The 15,138-nt window shown below is 35.0% G+C and overlaps 1 protein-coding gene across 31 annotated transcripts in view; it reads right to left on the reverse strand.

Annotated features, from left to right (window-relative positions):
* Positions 1 to 15,138, reverse strand: part of EPB41L3 (erythrocyte membrane protein band 4.1 like 3) — a 236,889-nt gene that overhangs the window by 44,983 nt on the left and 176,768 nt on the right. For all 31 annotated transcript variants that reach the window (XM_074340294.1, XM_074340302.1, XM_074340307.1 and 28 more), the window contains 3 exons: positions 6,901 to 7,005; positions 5,684 to 5,726; positions 143 to 218 (listed from right to left, as the gene is read on the reverse strand). In XM_074340294.1, the coding sequence (XP_074196395.1) occupies positions 143 to 218; positions 5,684 to 5,726; positions 6,901 to 7,005 (224 nt within the window). The remainder of the gene's footprint in view (positions 1 to 142; positions 219 to 5,683; positions 5,727 to 6,900; positions 7,006 to 15,138) is intronic.

Below are 15,138 nucleotides of genomic sequence, written 5' to 3' on the forward strand. Positions count from 1 at the left end.
TGTTTGCTTTCATTCAGTTGCCTTTTGTTTGGCATTTCAGTAAGGATGATTATAATGTAAGCATGCTCTTCTCTGAAGAATTTAAGAGAAATACAACTCACTCTCCCAAGATGCCTGCTTTTTACAGACAACTTTCAAATACCTGGTGATATCTTCAGATAGCTGGGCGGGGTCTGGTGGGTAAAATTTCACATTAAATGAAAAGTGCCAAGCACCACCTGCAGAGATGAGAAAAAAATTAGAATACAACCTTAGAAAATCTCTTTATACTTAGCATTGTAATTGATAGCTAGACCTGCCTTAACTTCAACTTCTAACACCCATGCAAATTTTGATCATCAATAGAAAACAGGGAAGTCTCCTTTAAATGAAATCCACAGATTGGTTGGAAACTTCATCTAGTTTCTAATCTTCTCCCCAATCAAATCCTTTACTGGCACTTCTAAGTAGGGAGGAATTGACTAAACTTCCTCTCTTTGGAAGAGGGGAGGGAAAAAAGTGAACAATACGGATAATCCTCAATCAGACAAGTCTGGAATTGAGTGGATCAACTGCTATGAAGCTCTGGATAGCTCACATACCGACAGGACAGACGTAATCCCATTTCCTTTATCCTTTCTGCTTTGTTATTACAGCTCAAATCCCATGATAATACCTGTCCAGGGGCTGTTCAAGATATTTTTATTTCATGGGGAAGGTTTCTGGTAGTGAATATTTAAGAAGTGAGCTGAAAATTCTTAGGGAAATTTCTGATTAAAGAGATACTTGAATGTAATTACTGTGCATTACCGATTTCCTCATCTTATTATTATCAGTTCATGACTTGCACAGGTCCCCTTTACACGTTGCCATTCTTTATCCTGTAGCATCCTGTACATCCTCTCCAGCAGCGAAGAGTCAACTCACAGGCACTTACTCTCTGTATTGTCCACATGGATACTTGAAACATTAAGCCTAATTTAAGCTCTTCATTTTATTAACGCTATCTCTAATCGTGTGTGGTTTATCATTGTAAACATGAAAAAACAACAACCTCCTTTTCTACATTTTATCGGTACGTGATCACGACTTTAACTTATATTCATCTTGCTCTTTTCTTTTGGCCTTTCAATGCAGTAATTTAGTCAAGTCCGGGTGTTCCTTTCCTGGGACACTGTTTACATTTGTTCCCTCCACCCAATAACCACACCGAAAGTGCCACAGCATAGGTCCTGCTTGTATTCTGAATGTGCTGATGAAAAATTCCTCCCAGTCTCCCTGGCTTCCGTACTGGAAGCCTTTCATCCATGCCACATGTAGCCTTCCTGTCACTCTGATTCTGTCACCTCACAGTCCAACCCTTATGCTTCAATACTCTCCTAAGACCTCCTAACACTCCCTTCTCCCCATTAAATGACATCTGGAAACTCCATTTTATTCATGAGCCCTTCCCAAACATTCAGAAAGAGACAGTATTGTAAGTAGTTCCTAGGTTCTCTTTTGGCACTAATTCTTTTATTTATGTAGGAAATACTTAGTTGTCTAGATTACCTATATTTCCATCATAGCTGGCATAAGTCTAATTATTAATTCTAGTTTATTCTTGACACTACCATTCATATTACACTTAAAGTTCCTCATGGCGGGGCCACATCTGAGGTGCTTTATAAAGGACTTGGCACAAGACCAGGTTAATTGATGCTTAATATTATTTTTAAATCACTCAGAAAATATTACTGAAACATGACCTATAAGAATTACAAGCTATAAAATATCTGTCAATTAAATATATTTTTAGTGATTATTTTCCTCACTGTTCACAAAAAAGTCCTTTTGTTAGCCTAAAAGTAGTCTGATTTGGTTTATTTTCCTATTGATTCTTATTCATTTCCTGCTAAAATGGGTCCACCACCCATGCTTGCCACTGGTGAGGTTCATAAATGAGAGCTGGCTTTCCCCCAAGCAAGAGAAATTAAAATGAATGAATTAGTTATGGGAAATGGATTTATTGCTCTATCACAATTTTCATCCACTTCAAAGTATGCCTTGAATCCAATGAATAGTTTAGCAATGTAATTAAATAATCTCGTAATAAATTCTGGGTAAACACTCTAGTTGGAAACTAAAAACGAAAGTGTAAGAAAGATATTTCTGTGCAAAAATCCACATTCCAAGAAAGTGAGTTTCAAAGTGGGTCTAAGAAGCATCTGAGGTACTTATTAAAAATGCCAATTCCTAGGCTCCACCCAAAGACTTTTATTGTAGAGATTTGGAATACCGCCTAGGAACTTGTGTTTTCAGTAAACCCTCTGGTGGTTCTAATACAGTTAAGTAGGATTGGGGACTACACTTTGAAAATCATGAATCCTAAAGAATCTACTTTCCTAAGGTTATAACCCAAATAACTATAAGGCTTTGCAAGACATTATTTTGAAACAGTGGGAAAGTTTAAGAAAATTACCATCTACACCCTAATCAAGAAAAATAAATCCAGTTAAATGCATATCTCCATAAAGAATATGGTAGAAGCAGATCAACTGAGAGGACATGATTATGCAATGAATGAGCTTGCAAGCCTACATCTGCTCAGATGATACCTCATTAGAAACAGGAAATAAAACAGCTTGACTGCACTAAAATGATGCTCCTATAATGTTGATATAAGATGTAAGATCACAAATTTATGATAAACAGAAAATTGTGAAACTGAAGAGCTCATTTTTATGAAAAAATTTAGTCTTCTTTGCCTGCCAAATCTTAAAATTTGTAAGTATACTGCATTTATAGCATAAAATTACTGTATATCATATACTCTATATCATAAATTACTATATCACAAATATGCTATATTCATATCATAAAATACACTCTACTTAAAATTTTGACATCAGATATGAATAAAATATGACTATAATTAGATTTTTTTCATAAGAACAAACACTTCGGTTTCAGAATTTTCTGTTTCTCATAAATTTGTCACTTAAAATCTTTACCAGGTTGACTGCCATTCTCGTGAAAATCTCATTCTAGAGACATACTGGGGACCACAGAAAGACGGAAACCAGGGGTGTAAATGTCTAACTATTACATTGTTTTGTACATCTGAAACTAATTTAAAAAAAAGGAAACATCCTTTTATCTTGTATACTTAGGAAGAGGAGGGTAATGGTACAATAATTATAATAGTTTGATAAAACTTTTCTGCCTTGGTAGAATGTAAATTTTGTGGAAAGAAGGCATTTTAGTGTTATGAAAATAATAAGGAATATAGATAAAAACACCAAATTCTACTTTAAGAAAGTCCATTTTTCCTTTCTCCTCCCTTCTCTGCAAGATTGTCACTTAGTTTTCTTCATGTTGTTGTCTGAACTGCATTGCCTGAACTGCATGAAAATGTCCTTTAAATCTCATGTTCTGATTGTTCCTTTAGCTTTCTTCTCTTAGAAAGGATGGCAGGTGACATGATATATAGAAAGTGAAGGAAAACAAAGAATTCCAATAACAATAGAAAGAAAACTGTTTATACAGCCTTGCTTGTAACAGTATTATGTCTTATTCTTGAACATTTAATATATTTTCGTACTGCTTTGTAATTACAAATCACTGAAGTACAAAACAGCATTTCATTAGTTGGATGAGTACAGAGGACTTTAGGCACACAAAATGTTAAGAGTTATATTCAGCACATCTGCTTTTCATAATTCCATAAAAAGATTCTTAGAATATAGTCATTATCTAAAAATTTTTATTAGGACTACCTGGAACTAAAAAAGTGTTTTCACCTACTTATCACAACTGTAGCTAGCTGTCCCTGGTTTCAATCCCAACATATTTCTATCAAACTGCTCAGCAAGTTTCTGGTTAGTGAATACATCAAATTTCTCAAAAATGTAGTAAAAATGTTACAGTTGTATAAATAATTAGCAGATTCTCTAATATCTAGAAGTATAGTGACTTTTTCCCTTTTTTTGACATATTATCTAGTATCAAACCATTTCAAACTGCTTACTGCTAATTATGTATTATTAGTACTTGGCATATTTTAATATTTCAGCACATTTAAATGCACTAGAAACATTTCTCTTAATATTAAGTTGCTGAAAACCTCAATGGGAATAATGTTCTTATTAATAAACTGGTCAAATTTATTCAACTAGAATTAGTTGTTCAGGAAAATTAATCTAGATTTTATTGGTAAAACTGAATTGCTTTGAAAAAAGTAACTAATTTAAAATTATAAAGATTATACATGTTTATGGCAAAAGCAAGCGATACAGAAAAGGGTTAAAAATAAAATTTTTAAAATTTCTCTAAAGGGGGTCAAACATATGGCGATGGAAGGAGAACTGACTTTTGGTGATGAACACACAATGTGACACATAGATGACGTATTATAGAATTGTGCACTTGAAACCTATGTGCCGTGTTTCCCCGAAAATAAGACCTAACCGGAAAATAAGCCCTAGCATGATTTTTCAGGATGACATCCCCTGAACATAAGCCCTAATGCGTCTTTTGGAGCAAAAATTAATATAAGATCCGGTCTTATTTTCGGGGAAACAGGGTAACTTTACTAACAATTGTTACCCCAATAAATTTAATTTAAAAAAAAAAAAAATCCTCTTCCTTAACCCTTACAATGCAGTGCCACTTTGGGAAGTATTTACTGTTAGTATCTTTCATGCTCTTCCAAAATTTTTCCGCACATCAATATATGCATAACTTTTTAAAAACAAATATGATTTGTCTCACTAATGAGAACTAAGATATGTTTCTTTTACTTCATTCTATTGTATAGCTGCTTTGTATTTCAAGGTATGGAAATCCCATGATTGATTTAATCATTTCTTTATAAATGGACATTTAAGTTGCTTCTAGTTTTCTGCTATTGCAAACAGTATCACAATGAACTTTCATACATGTACATCTATGTACATTTTTCGTCTCATACATATGCTGGATATATGTCTATAAGTGGTTAAGGAATAAGCACATTTAAAATTTTAATAAATACTGACACAAAATACCTTCTTAAAGGGTTGTTCCAACTTATATTTCTACCCATTTTGTACATAGTTGCCAGTGCAGGGTATTATTGAACTTCGAAAATCTTTGCTAATCTGAATAGGTGAAAAATGTCTCATTTTAATTTGCATTTAATTGTTAGTAAGATTTAGTACCTGTCTAATACTTCTTAGCTACTTGTAATTCAATTTTGTGAGTTGCTCATGCAATTGTTTTATCTACTAGGAAATATGCATTTCTTAACTTGCCTTTCGGCAATAAGAAAAAGAGGCTGTCATCACACAGTAAAGTTTTTACAACTTGTTATTCTATTTCTAAACTATTAAATGATTACTTTTAGCTTGACTTTTATACTTTTGTTAGGCTTAATGAACGTTAATAATTAAGTTTGGAACTTTAAATGATTAATTGCCAATTGGAGCATCACTTGATTTATATTTTACACAGTTCACATCTGTGTACAGGCAAGGGAATAGGCCGAATGTCATAGTCATTTTACTCCCGAGTTGTGATGATTGAAAATGGGACCTGAGCTAGACCAACTTGCCAAAGATAAAACTTGAGATCTTAATCTGTCTTTCAAAAAACCGTATTCACACCAGGCACATGAGTATGGATTAAACAACCTACTTTCTGAAAATCTTCACATTTCCACATATAATAATCCAAAAGAACTTACTTCGAATCTGTTTCTTAATTTCCTTAGCAGGGTCCAACCAATTCTGAAAAGGAAATGATAGTTTGAATTTGAATCAGAGAAGAGTAAAAATGACTTAATATTGAGCCAGCAGAGACATGTGCTAAGCATGTTTGAGAGTGAATGGTTGCTGGTAGGCCCTTCAAGCTGGGTCCTTCCCCGATATCTGGTACCCCTTTGCCAGGTCCTGCAAGGGTCCAGGCATTGGGCTAGTGAAAAAAATGTACATGTCCACAATTCATTCTAGACAAAATTCTTTTCTTTTACAACCAATGCCTTTAGGGATTCAAGCTAGCAGAGAGACAGGGGAGAAAAAACGGTGGATTCTATGTTCAAATGTTACTAGAAAAAACTAAGGATACATGTAACTTGGCACACTTATGTCCTGGCCATTCAGTCCCACATAGTGACTTCTTTGATTACAGATTCTTAGGTAGCTACTTAGAAAACTTTCCTAACAAATAAACACGTGCTTGAGATTTATGATTTTCCTGATCAGAACACTCAAATGTTTAATACTGAAGCTAAACACTGTCCAGTGAATTCAGTGAATTCAGCAGTTAAGTATGATTCATCACACAACACTAAAAAATGTAACATCTACGAGCAAACTTTCTGTGACTCAGTTTCCAGCAACAATACAATGGAAACAATTTCTTCCTTATTTTTCAGGTTGTGGGTATTAGTGAGGTAAAGCCCTGAAAAGACTGCATTTCTCAGGTATAAGTCTACAGAGGTATTACAATAAACCTTAAATACCTACTAACTACATGAGACATGTGTCAGGTCAGCAAACAACTCATATTTTGATTTGGCAAGAACATGAAAACATAATGAGATGAATTAGGAATAGGACAGCAGCCAGTAAATATGTTTTCTATATAGGTATCAATGTATTTGATTTTCATTGGCTCAAAGCCACTGAAATATATCATCCCCAAAAAGCACCATATAAAATGCATTCCTGGAACCATACATAACTCACGCATGGAACACAAACACTGACTGTTTCCACAATATTCATGATTAAAGGAAGTTGTCAATAATTTCCTTTATGAAGGAATAGCAGCATTTAGGAACTCAAATGTGGGAGTGTGAGGGGAGGTGGAGAAAAGATTTACCAATCCAGTTTTAGTTCACTTTCTTGCAGTAATGAGCAGTTCAAGCCATAATATTTTGTACTGCTTTTAATCACGCACCTTCTGGGTTTCAGCATCTCGATACGTAAGCCCAAAGTAGTCTTTTTCTAACAAGTTCAGATGTTCACATACTTTATCAAAGAGCACTTGGCCTCTGGAGCGTTTCTGTGGAAAACAAAACATAAAAACAAGTCAACACACTCAAAAAAGTTTTCTCAACTGCCATGAGTAAAAATGGATACAATTTAAAATACTGCTTGCTGTAACTACACAGTAAGTGATGATCACATGTGAGCACGCTTCCCCATCTCCTTTTTAGCTAGTAAACAGTCTCAATAAAGTGGACCCAAACCTACAAAAGCTCAGCTAAACAAAGAAACAAACAAACAAAACAATCACTAGTGTCACTGAGTAAGTACAGGTAAACTGTGGATGATTTCTAAATAGAAGTAGCTGGGGAAATGCTGTGGTGCTTTGGAAATTTCAAATATCTTGTGAAATATAGAAATCCTGACAGTAAGAGTATAAAAGGACCAATAAAAGCCATGTTTCAGAATGCCCAAACTCAATTCCCCACGTTATCAGATCTCGAGCCTGGGAAGAATTAACCCTATTCTTTGTCATAAACCTGCCCTTAAAACTTTCTCTACCAATCCTTACTTTAGAAATTCTAACCATGAATCACTTTCTAAAGCCCGTTTAACTTCATGAGTTTATTTTCAGTTTTTGCCACAAATTTCAGTTTTGTATTACAGTGTTCAGCTTTCTCTTAATTTCTTTTAGAGAAAAATCCTTCCTATTAAATGTTCATTAAGTTTAAAGATTTTAGTTATTTATAAACACAAGACATAAATATATGTTCTATATTTTTGGCCATCAAGCAGTCATTTGGAGAAAAGGAAATGACAGTCATCTGGGGAAAAAAATCCATCAGCTTAATTTACTATGATACATAGTATCATATTTTCACCTAATCCTTCAACCGTCCTTCAACATGGCCTTGGAGTCTGAGATGGATTAACTGGTAACAATTAAGCTAAACTACTTTTTGTTTGTGTAGTACCAACATTTCATATCTAATACATCAAGTACATTTGTCTTTAAGATTTAATGCAGTAACAATGAGAAATATGAAAATTGATAAACAATGTGCATGCCAAAATAATAAGTATTCAAAAGACCTGTAAATGGTATGAATTACTGTACAATCATAATTATACTGGAACTTAATTAGTCCCTTCAAGTATGACTATTCAGGAAAAAAGATAAATTTATGACAGAAAAGTAAAGCCTGACTTGTAGCTAGCTAAATAATCAATGATGTCTGAAAAAGTTTAATAATGTATGAAAATAAATTGTATGCTAGCAAAACTACGTAACAACATTACTCAATGGATAGGAATAAATGGTATGACAATGAAATGCTGCTCAATGGTTTAAATATTTTGTTTATATATAATAGCATATTATTTCTGAATAATGCTTAACAAATTACAAAGTTTTCACACAAAAATTGGTTCTTCTGAGGCTTCCATTGGTATTATCTCCAGTTTATAGATAAGAACTCAGGTTCATAGAAGTTAGATGAGAGGAAGTATTGTGTCATAGCCATGAGGGCTGGCTTTAGCAGATAAGACTGGGTTTGAATTTTTATTGTGTCCCTTACAGCTCTATGAACCTTTCTGCTTTTCCCTCTGTAGAATGGGTATGATACCATCATCTTCTTTGGAATGATTGACATTAAAAACAAAAACAAAGTGCTCAAATTTGGTCCAGTGGTGGTACATGTCAAGCATTCCACAAACGTTAGCTATTATTATAGCTCAAGTGAACGACAAATGGCAGAATACGTAATGTAAAACCTAATATGCATTTTTGCTGTAGGAGCACATAGCTTCTTCTGGTGTCAATAAAAAGTTTTGGTGTTATTAACACATCCTGCTGTTTCTTTAGGTATCAATTACTTGCTTAGTACCTAATTTGCTTTAGCTAGGCCACAATATTTACACACAGCACAGTAGACAAATACTTATCAGTGTCTGGCCAAGTACTTTTTCAATGAGTGAAAATAAAACACAACAAATACAAATAAATAAACATTTGTCTACAAAGCCTCCTATATCCTCTGATCCAGCAGACCACAGCCACCCAGCCCGTATGCCACAGGCTGTCTTGGGCAGTGTTTTAATTAGTTGTCTTCTGGCTGCGATGCTCTTCCTTTTGTCTCACAGGTGACATGGATTAGGTCAAGCACAGACTGCTACACTAACTGGCTCTTAGTTTCCCAGCTTCTCACAATTTGATTTCTAGTAATGAGTCATAGCTGTCTCTTGACTACAACAGACTTTTTTTTACTGAATATTTTAAACAGTATAAACAGTTCTTAAGATAATTTCTTAGTGGTCCATTCTTCACACCAGAGATTTTTTTTTGTCCCTAAGAACCAAGATCAGTTGTCTAGTCTAATACAGATAGTTATATGCAAACAATGAAATGCCTACCCGCTAAATATCACTCCCCCCTACCCCTCCCCGCAGCTACCTAGATGACATTAGAAAAAGTTTTAAAGTTATTTGGGCCTTCATTTTCTCATCCTTGACTGAGGATGTAAGACTATGGAGAAAGGCGATCATGGACTTGATGCTGTCACTGGGCCCCCTTTGCTCATAGCAAACGTTACTAACGATCATAGCACTCTTTCCCTGGGAGCCGATACGCGGCTTCAGCACTCTTAGGCACACTGATGAAAAAGGTACTTTCAGTGAGTGGAGGACATGGAGTTGGGACAATTTTCCAGCCTTGAACTGGATCCCCTCTGCAATCACACCCAACTCCCCTAATTCTTGATTCTTTTAACTCAGATGCTTTTTTTTCTAGCACATTATTCAATGTTTCAGGTAAATTATTTCTACTTGTTGACATCTATGTGTATCTTTAATAACACCTAACATATATATGACTAAAGCTCAACAATCAGACGGGAAGCTTTAGAGAATTTGTGTTAAATATTTGGTTCCTAAAGACACGATGTCCATCAAGTGATCAAATTTAGTTACCCTCCTGTCATTGGGTGTTTTTACACATACAGACATAACGAGCCAAGAATTGAGTAGATTAAATTTTTTTGACAGAAATATTCTAAATCAACGGATAATTTACCTAAGCAGAGAAGTCTAACAGTTTTTAGTCTTGTTTGCTGTTTTCTTGTGAGTTGTTCAGTCATGTTGATGACTCAAAGGCATTCACAATTCATGTAACTATTCACTATTAACACTGAAACCTGAAAGGTTGGTTGGTAAAAAACTAATGGTGGACTGCCCTCTTTTATCCCACTGAAAAATTGGATTTCTGTTTCTGATAGAGTAATGGCGATATTGCAGCCCAACAATCTGAAAGACTTTATATATCCTAAGAATGGTAAACCCTGAAGCAATTGAAACAACTTTCATTCTTAACTATTTTAATGTGCAGTTTATTTTAATTTAAAAATATTCTAAATTGACTTATGAAATTGTTAGGTGTTAGGATAAGTGTATCAAAAGAGAAAAACATTTAAGAGAATAAAAAGACAAGCCATAGACTGGGGGGGAAACACTTGTAAACACATGTCTGATAAAGGACTGGTATCCAAAATACACAAAGAACTCTTAAAATTCAACAAGAAAACAACCAAATTTAAAAAGGGCAAAAGATCTGAACAGACACCACACTAAAGAAGATGCACAAATGTCAACTAAGCATGTGAAAAGATGTTCAACACAATATGTTGTTAGAGAATTACAAATTAAAAATGCGATACCACTACACACCTATTAGAATGGCTAAAATTCAAAATATAGATAATGCCAAATGCTAACAAAGATGTGGAGCAACAGGAACTCTTTCTTATTCCTTGCTCGTGGGAATGAAAAATGGTGTGGCCACTTTGGAAGACAGTCTAGCAGTGTCTTACAAAACTAAACACACTATTATATTACCCAGCCATCACATTCCTTATTTACACAAAGGAGCTGAAAATTTATGTACACACAAAAACCTGCACATGGATGTTTACAGCAGTTTTATTCAACACTGCCAAAACATGGAAGCAACTAAAATGTCCTTCATTAGGTGAATGGATAAATAAACTGTTATAAAATCCAGACATTGGAACATTATTTAGCACTAAAATGAAATGACCTATCAAGCCATCAAAAGACATGGAGGAACTTCAAATGCATATTACTAAGTGACAGATGCCCATCTGTAAAGGCTGTATACTGTGATTCCAACTATATGATGTTCTGGGAAAGGCAAAACTATGGAGACAGTGCAAAGATCAGTGGTTGCCAGGGTTAAGGAGGGATGAATAGGTGGAGCATAGAGGATTTCAGGGCAGTGAAATACTCAGTATGATACTATAATGGTGGGTACATGTGATTATACATTTGTCAAAACCCACAGAATGTACCACACAAAGAGTGAACTGTAATGTAAACTATAGACTTTAGTTAATAATAGTAAGTCAATATTGGTTGATCAACTAACTAAGAAATGTAGCACACTAACGTAAAATGTTAAAAATAGGGAAAGAGGGGAGAGGAGAGTGTGAGGGGTTATATGAGAACTTGCTGTACTTTTTGCTCAATTTTTCTGTGAACCTAATTGATTAAAAAAGTCTATTAGTTAAAAAGAGAAATACTGACAAAATACTTAATGTCTTATTTTAAACTATTACAATTTTCTTTTATCATGAGTAAACAAAAACTTAAAAATTTTCAGAGTACACATTTTAGAAAAATCAAAATTGTTAGTCAGAACACATACAAGACTCTAGGATAGGCTGCCATCCTCCTCCATCCCACATACATACATGCCCAGGAACGTCGAGTCTAAAATGCCTGCGAGCTAAAGCCAAGAAGATCTGGTAACAAACACAAGCCATGCACCAGATCAAAGTGACTGATGATGAGCTACACTGCACAACTACGTAATCCAAACTACAAACAACTGAAATGATGTATTAGCTAAGTTTCAGAGGCATTCTTTTTGGCACTACATTTAAGAGGATGTCCATTATAATCAAATACAGCAGATGAAATAAGCTTTTCTGCAGCATTAATGAAATTTTTTCAAGTCAAGGTCATTCAAGACTTTTACAATAATGTTTGTAAAACGCTGGTTCTCAATGTATGGCTCATCAGCCAGCATCACCTGGAAAATTTGTATTAAAAATTTTAGTTTTACTTGTCTACTTAGAAGAGCAAGCACTTTAATACGGGGATTTCAAACATACAAAAATAGGGAGGTATAATGAAACCCTACATACTCATCACCCAGTTTCAACAAATGCCCTCTGAGGATCACAACCTTGGTTCATCTATAGTTCCACTCAATGCACCATCCCCCTCTATCCTGAAGCAAACATTTCAGCAAATAATTTTATCTCTATATGTCTTATTATGAAACTCTACTCTTTAAAAAAGTAATCTCAATACCTTTATCACATCTAAACAAAATGATCAATTAGTCCTTAATAGAATCACGTATCTCGTCAGTACTTTAATTTTCCCAATTGTTTCAGTTTTTTTCAATTTGTTTGGTAAGTCTAAACACTGCCTTGGCTGACATATCTCTTTAGTCTCTTTTAATCTGCAAATTCTTCAATTACCTTGGGTTTCCCCTTGAAATTAATTTGTTCAAGAGACCAGGTCATTTGCCTGTAGAGTTCCCTCATCTAGACTTTGCTGTTTTCATCTCCACGGTGTAATTTAACTAGTTCCTCTGTCTCCTGTATTTCCTGTAAACTGGTAGTTAAATGTAGACACTTAATCAGATTCTGAGTTGACTGATTTCCGTAGCAATGCTGTGTAACTTCACCAGTAGGCATAAAGCAAACCTTGCTTTGTTTGTGATATTGGCAGTCCCTGATGATCATTGCCCTAAATCCATTAACTTGAGGTTGCAGGACGGGAAATTCTGTTTTTTAAAGATTATTGGGGTGACAATTGTTAGTAAAGTTACATAGATTTCAGGTGTCCAATTCTGTAATACATCATCTATATATCACATTGCATGTTCACCACCCAGAGTCAGTTCTCTTTCCATCACCATATACTGGATCCTCTTTACCGTCATCTACCACTCCCCTCCCCCTAGGATGGGAATATTCTAATCCTAACCATTCTTGCTCCATTTATTAGTTGGACTGTCTACGGAGACATGCTTCTCTTTGTCAGAACTGCTTATCCAGTGACACAGTTTGATGAAGAAAGTCAGGATCAGTGCTCACTCCTTTCCCTTTATCCAATTTCAAGGTAATGAGTTGACCAAAAGTCACCAATTAGATTTTTTTGTACTATTGCTATGAGTGCACAGACTGAAACAGGTTTGATGTTTCAATCCATTACAGGAGTTACCCATACTGAAGCTCTAAATGTCCCCAAATGCTCTGCCTTACCTATTGCCTGTCAAGTCTCTCTCATTCTTCACAAAGTTTCTCCAGTGCAATTTCTTTCAAGCACTTCCTGTCCTCCCAGCTGAATGTGATTTCTCTCTCCTTTGGACATTATAACACTTTACTGCACCAAGAGGCACTTTCCATATTCTGCCTTATATCACAGCTGTCTCTGCTCACTCACCTTATATCCCAACTGGCTATAAAGACATTCCCAGTGGCACCATGCCTTCTGTAATTAATCTTTTATGGAGACCAATTTTGGTTAAATACCACCGTGTTTCCCCGAAAATAAGACCTAGCTGGACAATCAGCTCTAATGTGTCTTTTGGAGCAAAAATTAATATAAGACCCTGTATTGTATTTATATTATATTATATTATATTATATTATATTATATTATTATATTATTATATTATGACCCAGTCTTATAGTGAAATAAGACCAGGTCTTATATTAACTTTTGCTCCAAAAGATGCATTAGAACTGATGGTCTGGCTAGGTATTATTTTCGGGGAAACAAGGCATTAAGAGATTAAAAAGTTAACTTGATGAAACTTTACATAATTTTTTCTCACTAGCATATCATAACCAATGTCATAGAAGCAATATTTTTAAACTAGTGGTTTTCAACAGTGGAACCTGGGAGCATTTTTAAAATGCCATGCCCAGGAACCCACCTCAAGTCAAATAAATCAGAATATCTGAAGTTGGGCCCAAGGCATCTGCACGTTTTAACATCCCCAGGTGATTCATGCAGGTATGGTTGTTAAGTTGTTAGGTACATTTTAGGTTAAATTATGTTTATAATGTAAAAATTCTTAAACATAAGGACTCTAAAGAAATTTTTTTGAGGAAATGTATAACTTTTTCAGATTTAGTTTAGACCCAAAACAGCTTCGTTTAGGCCTCTTGTACCAACACACTTATAGCTGCATTATGATAAAATTTATTTACATACACACACATGCTTAAAATCTTAAGGTATCTTTTCCAACAAATTTTCTTTAGAAATTTAAGGTATCAAGAAATGACAACCAACCAAATGCTGAAATAAAATGATACAAATGAGAAATAAAACACCAAACTGTAAAAGAAAAAAATCCAACAAACTTCTATTTAAAGCTCTGAATACAATATATGACTTAAAAATGTTTTTAAGTTTTATGTTTTTAAGGGGGGCATAGTACCTTTGTAGAGCTAAAATATAGACTTGTATTTAAGAAGCTGCTACATGACTAAAGAATGATCCATCCGGGTGGGTTAATAAATGTCTTGCTTCCCTCTTTTGTAATAGAGCAGAAGCATTAACAACTTCCCTAGCAGGTGACAGGAAGGATTGGGAGAAGCAAACACAGGGCACTGAAGCCAGGGAAGGACGGAGTGAGGAGCTGCTCATGATTCCAGCTGACTTGGAGACAGTTATACCTGTCAGTGTGTCCTCAGAGCTGAGCACTGCCTTGATGTTCAAATCCCTAGAAACTGTTTCTTAATCTGTGCTTCAGACAATGAGTGCAAAAAAAGCAGGAAGAACATATTATACCAAGTCTCGGCACAAGACTTCAATATAATTTTTTTTCCCCCTGGCTCACAAAGCTGTTAGTTAACCTCAGTGAAGCTCAACTCCAGCAAAGGCTAACCGCTGAAATTAGAGAAATTTGTAAAGTCAAATATAATAATCCAGCCTTAGAAGATGCGTTACAGTTCTTATCTATCCAGAGCTGCACAATCATGATGAAAATGAGGCAGAGCAAGTCCTTTTTGCCTGAGAACAGGAGCTAATCAGCACTCTGTACTTAGGAAGGGGAGGAAGACAGGACCAAATCTGTCAGGAAGTGTGTGTATCTTTAAGGCTCCTCAGA

The sequence above is a fragment of the Rhinolophus sinicus genome, linkage group LG09, assembly GCF_036562045.2.
Source record: "Rhinolophus sinicus isolate RSC01 linkage group LG09, ASM3656204v1, whole genome shotgun sequence".
In the NCBI taxonomy this organism is placed as follows: domain Eukaryota; kingdom Metazoa; phylum Chordata; class Mammalia; order Chiroptera; family Rhinolophidae; genus Rhinolophus; species Rhinolophus sinicus.